At 41.0% G+C, this 8,653-nt stretch overlaps 1 protein-coding gene across 1 annotated transcript in view; it reads right to left on the minus strand.

The window, feature by feature from the left end:
* T265_10098 (hypothetical protein) overlaps positions 1–8,407 on the minus strand; it is a gene marked incomplete at both ends in the record, with an annotated part of 85,361 nt that extends 76,954 nt beyond the window's left edge. Inside the window, one exon of the mRNA XM_009176370.1 lies at positions 8,315–8,407. Within this exon, the coding sequence (XP_009174634.1) occupies positions 8,315–8,407 (93 nt within the window). The remainder of the gene's footprint in view (positions 1–8,314) is intronic.
* Between the last annotated feature and the right edge of the window lie 246 nt (positions 8,408–8,653).

Below are 8,653 nucleotides of genomic sequence, written 5' to 3' on the forward strand. Positions count from 1 at the left end.
GGACATTTTAACTGCGTAGAAATTTACCTGACATCGTTTTGAGCCACTTGCAATCAAGTCAAATGAAAAGCTTCCGTCTAACAACGCAGTAAAATCACGACGTCACAATGTAGCTCAGTCTAAAACGGAGCTGTTTTTGCCCCGATATTCTAAACCGATGTCTAAACTGGTCTTTCAATGGAGCAGCAAACTGCGGCAGGTTTTCGGAAGTCAGAATTTTATTGTTTACAGGGTATCACACAGATACTGCTTTTTGATTCCATATTCTACATATGCGGTGCACCCTGCAAGGTTATTCTGCTTTGAGGATGGTCACTCGTGATTTCCATACCAGACAGTGAATACACCTGGCATGTTCTGCATGAATCAGTTGGAATTTGGGCGTTGGTTAACCCTGTTGACTACAAGAGTGCAGTTAGATTTTAGCACACCCCTTATCCACTTACAGACTTGTGTGATTTTAAGGGCTACTCTAGCGTGCCGTAAATCGTTTAGCGCTCGTATTCAACTTTTTTCAGGAATTTTGTTTGCGTTTCTACTGTCCTCATGGTTTTAACGAATTTCCGCTGTTGCTTTGACGTTTCACACACAGCCGTTTCGTATTTGTAATATCATGCCTAGGGGAGCCAGCGCTGCAGCAAGAAATACACTCGTACCAGTACTACTTTATAGTTAGATTATTAATCCAGTACATTTTAGCGAAATACACTCATTTGCAAATAAATTTGTTTTTTCCTGGTTTCCAGCTGAATTCCTCGTTTGTGATGTTTCCAGGCAACTGAATGTGCTGCACCAGGCTGCCTCGTGTTTCAGTGGCTACGATTTTCGAAATATCGTAATACGTGTGTTTTCGTAGTGCACTACTCAAAAGGTTGCTGAAAACTCGTCGACAGCCCACGACCGGTTTCGCCCCGTTTTGGAGCTCAGCAGGTAGGCGCAGTCCCCGAGTTTCCGTGAATATTATGTTCTACTCGAAACCAAATTGCACAAAATTAGCAAAATACACTCATTTGAAATCTAATTTGCTTTTTCAAGAAACTCACCTGGAACCCAGCTGAATCTCTCGTTTATGATGTTTTTAACACTATTTCACGGTTAGATAACTAGTCCAGGACATTTTTTCCTTTGCAGTTTCAGAATACGAAAATTGTGCGTGTGTTTTTTCGAAAGCAATTAACCAATATTTTAAAAATTCCTGATTTGCTTTCTAACGGATGATGCCAGCAACATGAGCTGACTGCATCGTCTAATATTTTGAACTGAGTAAACTGTTCAGTAGAACTATACTGGGAGATCCAGTTGAAGGGGTTCCAGCTCGGGATCATAAGATCAGGCACTGCAATAAGGTCAATTGTGGAGTAGGATTCTGAACCGAGCTTCTCTCTCCTAGGCAGTTTACTATCGCTAAAACTATCTATATACTTACATTCACAGTAACGTTCAAGTCTCATGAAAAAACCCGTTCTAAACTATGCAGAAGTCTGGAGTACTAGCCCACAGGCCATGAATACAAAGCCTACAGAAAATTAGATAGCAAACCCTTATGCAGCTTTCTAGTAGTCTTATTCACAAAACTTTGGACAAGTGAAGTGTAGGCTTGAGTTTACGAATAGTACCCAATGAATCGTTCTCAGATGACCTTATCGTATATTATTCGCGCGAGATTAACTTCAGTGCTTTTCTTCAGTTTGCACTGAGCAACAACTCCTTACCCCTGTTATCTTACAGATTTTAAAAAGTAAGCGAGAGGAGGGATCATGGCATTTCTAACTCTCTGCGTTTCATTTAAGCTCAAGCATCAAAAAGTCCCGTGCAGATGCGAGAGTTTTAGGCACTGATTGCTGCGGGCACTCCATATAACTGTACGGATGAGAAAACTGACCGCGGAGCGCCGAGGACATCAAAAGACTTTCATTGTTTGACCATTGGATCATTACCAGAGTTTGGTGGGAACACCGGATTAGCAATGCTGAAGTACGTCGAATGGTGTTCGGGAGAAACAACTCACCCTCCATAGATGAACCGATCACACTCCCTAGGTTGCGCTGGCTTGGCCAAGTGTTGCGTATGCCAGTCGACCGACTTCCTCGAAGGGCTCTTTTCGTACAACCACGTGAAGGGTGGAAGAGAATGACTTGGCAGCGAAGTGTGAAAGCGAGTACCAGCGAACTCAGCTGCGCTGGTCACTGCTGCCTTCCTGGATGGGGACCCCGAGACGGGCCACACCAATGGCTAGAGACATTATCAGACATGGCGCGGTCACGCCGTCACTGGCGCTCATGCATCCAAGCTATTGCCTTCAGTGCATAACTCCCTTCCCAACCTCCCTACTTAACAGTCCATCTAATGTGCTGTATTTACTCACTATTTTATCAGGTCCCGCCTCCAATGCGCAGCTACCTGCCCCACCTCCCCGAATCATCGGTGAATGAAACTGTGGCAGCCCTAACCACTTCACGACAAGTACGTGGTTATTACGGCTGACAATGATGTTGATGATGGCTAACGAGTGTCATCAAAATGACAATTTATCCGTGTTGCTTAAGAATATTACGTAATTCTTAATTTTTGTCAGTTTTTTGTCGTCATCCTCATCATCTATACTAGCATCTATCCCGTAGCATCGGTGCAGTTCTCCCTTCCGATCACCATCCAAAAACGCTGTTCTTTATTTTTCAGTATGACGGTTTAATATAAGTGACAATCTTTCTTCACATCCACGTCAGACGAATGTTTTTTTCTCAATTTTAGGCAAAAAATTGACGGGTCCGTCATTGGGACGCTTAAAGAAATGCAAACGATTTTTGAAGGTGGCTTCACCAGCCACGAAAAATACAAAAGATGCGCCTACGATTGAATGGGTGTCCGAAAGATTATAGACCATCTGTTTGTGTCAATAAATCTTTTTTATTCAACATGAAGCATGTCAGTCTGTTGAATTTCAGATGATCATTCAAACAGAATCGCAGAGTTTATCAACAAACGCTACGACAAAAAGTTCCGAACACCAAACAGACTGAGTAATTGCTTGACGGTCAGGTATGGAAATGAAAGATTTGAGTAGTTTTAAAAGTTTGACCAAGATTTCAGGGCGATATTTTAGAGGCTTATCTTAAAGTGCTCAAGAGAAATTTCTTATGTGGTTAGTTAGATTTATGTCAAATTTTTTGGCTTTGCGCAAAAAGCGATGACTGTACAAACATTTGGAATCGCTTAGTTAGAATCCACTAGATGGTTTGAAACAATTTTTTGAAATCTATTACTCTCATGGACCTTTAGATATGGAGTCTAATATGCCCCATTGGTTGACTTGATTGAGTATTATTGATTGATTGACTGATTGTTCGATTGATTGATTGATCGATTGATTGATTGATTGAATGATTGAATGATTGATTGCGTCTCCGCCGTACCACGCTGATCTCAGTATTGGTTGGACCAAACTTCCTAATACTGCCCGAATTCCGGACTTGTGCGGATCCTTGTGGCGAATCTGCTTCATCATTATCAGAATTCTACGCGCGTTATGAAATTATGAAGCTTGCGTCCTCCCCCTTGTCACCAGTTCGTGTCGCGGTGTTATTTGAAACATCGGAAGCTCCTAGAGAATGCTCGGAATTATTTTGCTTCAGAAAAGCAATATGGTTAAGTATCTGGTAAGTTTGTCCGCATTTTTTGTGTCGATAGACAATCACTACTTCCTTGTCACCTGAGCCAACTGTGGATATGTAGCATAGTTTTGGCGCCATCTTGTGATATTATGAGACCCATCTAAGCGTAAAATAACCATTGAAAATTCCCAAATACTGTGTACCCTTTTTGTACAGAATGTGTGAATTTATCCGTTAATTCAATCTAGTCATTCCACGAATTTCCAGTAGCGACAGTTGAAAAATTGTTAGCCTCAAGGTATACCAATTGGACTATCTCCACAGTGAGAAAATAAGCTGTGGGATGCAGATTTGTTTGCCTCGGGGAATTATATACATATATATTCATACAAACACTCTCGGTGACCCTTTGGAGGCTCGTTCGATCGGCCAGCTAAAATTTTCGGAGGATACGTTTGGTTAGGCTGTCAGACTTAGGTTCATATAACTGGTACGCACGACAACGAGTTACGATCTTTTGTCAGCGCAATAGTTCAGCGTGAAGTGACTGACCGAAAGATCATGATTTGAATCCAACCTCTGCATCTCGATCTCTAATGTCTAGGTTTTAGAACTCTTCCAATTTTTCCGGGTGGCATGGCAGCCATGCACCAAGAGAGTGTTACAGCTGAAAGATTTTCTTTCGTCTCCGTATTCTGTCTTAGCCAAGTGCTGCTCGTATTCAAAGCACATCAGCATTTTTGCCCTGTTGCTGTTAATCACATGTGACTATTTCGGTGACTATTTGTCTGTATCGTTGATCGTAGAATGTTTAGGACGAAAGCGAATCATTACATCATCGTGCTGATGCAGCCTCGACCATCTTTCGCCTACATTCCCGAGATCGTGATCAACTGGTCAGGCATAACTTCTTCGATCGATCACATTCATGAAAAAGAGGGAACTTCCATGAGGCAAAACTAGTCTTTTTCATTCTACGTTCTAGTTTTTGTCCATGACTAAGGTGATTCATTTGTAATGATAAATCTAAACGTCATTCCATAAGTCAGATCATGTCTGCAGCCTTATTCTTCGTTTCCCCTTCATCAGTGTAAACGGGGAATCAAGCACGCGGCGTTTTCGCTTCAAAATATGCTTATCCGTACTGTTGACCGTAAAAGTATGGGCGTTATCGTCGCCCGTGAAGCGATAGAACATGGACATCGCACAGAGCACCTATCTAAGTGCATCGCCTTCAAATGACACTGTCTCTTGGTATTATTTCTGGAATCTACCTTGATGACCGCGTAAATAGCCTATACATCTTTGATAGATCGGCTGACTTTGAAAGATAGCAAAGCAAGCTTACGAGACCAAGGAAGTAGCTGTGAGCCTGACCACCATTAGTGCACTTGTATTGGATTCAGGTTACTGCGTTAGTTTCTCATTTAGCCTCATGCCTTGTGTCAGTTTTTTCGTGCAGTCAGCTGAAATACTGCTCAGATGGAGAAAAATAACATTAGATTACTGCAACTTCAGGATGCAGGCATCGGAACAGAGTTTGAAGTGCCATATTCCACAAATAAAGTCCCAACAAACTTGAAACTTTTTCGAACCACTTGTTTATGCCGTAAGTCTGCTATCTTTGTCAGATAAGACGCTTTTACAAGCATCTTAAAAGACAGTCCGCACCAGAACCATGGTATTTCCACCAACAATATTTGGCGATGTAACCATCTCTGAAAATGTCTCTCGGTGGACCACGCAACGATGGGCTTTTGGGATTCATGATGTGTTTGGATCCCCTTGCTTAGCTCAATCTGACCTAAAGACATTAAACGTATTCCAGCCGTGGTTATCTCTGGAGGACATTCAAGCCTAAAAACTTCTCTCAGACCCGTAATGTTTATTCCAGATGAAAATCAACTCGGTTTAGGTTGGTCTAACTTGGAGAAATGGCCGAGAAGATACTACCAGGTCTCTGTAGTCAGTCTATGAACCCGGAATATATTATCCCCCGTTATTCTTACTTAGAAGAACAAACGACAACAATTGGGGAATGGGTAAGATTTGGTGTTCCTGGAACTTGTACCAGCCACATTTTATCTTAATCTTTTTACAAAATATAAAACTGGATAAACCGTTCGTGAGAGTACATGTGGAACGCATTTTGCTCTAAAATTCACTTTGTGTACTATTAAAATGCACTATACCACTTGCATCTTCGGGGAAAGATCTATGCATTATGAGATGGACAAGTCAGCAACTAGTTTCTAAGTGACAGGCAAATGATTTCTACGTCGAACTGTTCCAGCAGAAACAGCGTCCGAAACATGGACGTTGAATTTCACTAAAAATACACATCAAATAAAGCTAGATCCAGGGCCATCCCCGAAAGACTTCAAAACTCAAGAAAGTTCGTTTCTACCAAAAATGCTTCCCAAACGCGGCTGTATGTTATTGATCACAATGGCCCCAAACTGGGTAAGCTTTCTCTGACTTAACAAGATATTGATGGATACGCTTTTATCCATTAAAACTTTTGACGCAATCAGCTTATATACAAGAAAAACACCGTCATTTCCGAATGGTGTATAAGTAGAGAGCACTTAGCCCTATGGGCCCGCCTAACATTTTGGAAGTCCAGATAAAAGGGAAGTTCAATGTTGCTTGGAACGAATATTGACAAATACCGATGTCTTTTGGATTATCAGAAAACAAAACATTGCTTCTGAAAAGAAGGAAGTATCATGGGTCATGATGACCTGTTTCACAATCTTCGGGTATGCTTTCAGACTACAACCAACTGTTTTAGCCAACTAAAAGGACAAACTCTGGAATCGTAAAATCTCAGGTGATTTGAATAACATGGGTAAATAAATCTTGACTTTAATTCGCTTCAAAGCAGTATGCTGACGTAAAAGGTATTCAACAAAAACTCTATAGATATTATCTGCGCTTATAAGCAGACGAGGTGTATCAACTCAGTTTTACCAAAATGCTAAATACTCCCATCCTTAACATGACAAGTTTATTGTTTATTTAATCATAGGGAATGGTCAGTTGGTAGCCACTGACAGAGAAGTGGCCTGTTAAGAAGTCAAGAGCGTTAGGAATTGAGCTGTTCCTAAAATAGGTGACATAATATTCAAACCAAGCATTTCTGCACAAATTTGTGCGTTACTAGGTCATAAATTAGACTGCGGAGTTATCTCGCACTGGTCAGGCTGGATAACCACGGCACAGTCAAAAGACTTTTCAAGAGGTTTGGGGACATTTGTAAGGAGAGTCAAACGAAATCTTGTCTTCTTGTCACCTTGTTGTTTAATGAGGTGCTGCAAAATTTAAGTATGCCTGTAATACACGCATGTCAGGAGTTATAGTCACTTGAACTCTGTGGCCTGATAGAAATCCACACTGAATAGGTCAGGCACAACGAATTTTCATATATTCACAGATAGCCCTAGAGATTCGGGCAACAATGGATTGTTGTATTATATTTAAAAAAATATTATGGAAGGGAAGCCGATAACGTTTTTCATGAGATTTCATTGTACGCGCTTCAAAATTATAGAATGTGCAAAAACCAACATAAATTTGCCGCAGTCAGCTTTTTAGAGTCAGGGTGGCTCACTATTCTCTTAGCTCTTCAACAGTCAATACTACTTACACTTCTATTTCTACCCCACCCATATAGATTTTGAATACGTGTACCGCAAAGCCTGGTTATGTGGCCAAAGCACACCGATCAATACTGTGCCAAAACGTCGTTCTGCTCTGAGTTTGAAGAGTACATGTGTGCATTCCCATGGACAGTTCAACAGTACTGACTCCAAAAGCAGATTTAGAAACAAATCTGGGTGCTTCGATTACTAACAACCTCTAAGCACGGTTCATTAACTGGTGACTATAAGAGCAGCAGACGATGTCACGAGCTTAATCAAAAAGTCACTTTATGCTTCCACAACTGAAGGTTCTCAGCTGATGTGCGAAAGATAGGTCCAGCCAGGGCAAAAGTTGTCATCAGCAGTCAAGTACGGCAGACAGTAATGCTTAAAGTAAGACAACACAGCTGGTGACCAGTTTGCACGACGTACCTAATAAGCAATGGTCAGAGAAGACCCGTCAACTCAGCAAGATATTATTTTACTTCCTCAGTTTTGCATTCGGTGGAAGAAAGTGTAGAAGAAACAGTCGAACATTTTATCAGGCAGTTTTATCAAAATCGTCGAGTAACGAGAAGGATTTATATTCGTGGTGGTCAACTTCACAACCATAAGTTTTACAAATTAGTGCCTTAGTAACAAGGTGAAGCGTGCAATAATGTTAGTTTCCTAGGGTTTTAGTATACACTGAAGTGTTTATAGTCGCATTTAAAACCAAGTAACATACTCGCCTGCTATAACTTCACCCATCAATCTAAGCGACAGTCATCATGATCTACCACTTCTTTAGTACTATGTATATCGACTTGGAAAAGCTTGCAAGCGCTAGATAATTGGAGGTGATCCTCATATTAGTACATCTGCCACTGAAATCCCGTTTGACTGATAATATGAGCTTATGATTTGTGGGTCGTCTGTCCATGTCTAAATAAAGCTAAATGTCGGTGCATCTCAGAAAACAATAAGTTCCTGTTCTTGCTTTCATAATTATTGAATATTCCTGGCATATTGTTTCAGAGTATATATCAGACAAGACAACAAAAAAAGAATTAAACTTACCTCGCATACTCCCTTTGATCCAAAAAGACGATCTATAGTGTGCACGGCTTGAATATCATTTTTCTTTTCTAAATATCGCTTCAAAATCAGCATATTCCAAAAGGATATCAGGTTGAATATCAGCGACAGAGTGTCGAAAATTGCTAGGCAGGCGAGGTAAACGTGTCCGGAAACGTGCGTCCGAAAAGGATGTAATATGAATGCAGATAGTAAGTTGCCTATATAGGTTAGAATGTCCACACCAACATTACCTATGCTCCCAACAATTGTCAGAATTGGGTAGGCTATCAGCATAAACAGTAAAACTGGCTGACTTGGCACAGGGATATTCGAACTGGC

This window comes from Opisthorchis viverrini (genome assembly GCF_000715545.1).
Source record: "Opisthorchis viverrini unplaced genomic scaffold opera_v5_330, whole genome shotgun sequence".
NCBI classification, from domain to species: domain Eukaryota; kingdom Metazoa; phylum Platyhelminthes; class Trematoda; order Opisthorchiida; family Opisthorchiidae; genus Opisthorchis; species Opisthorchis viverrini.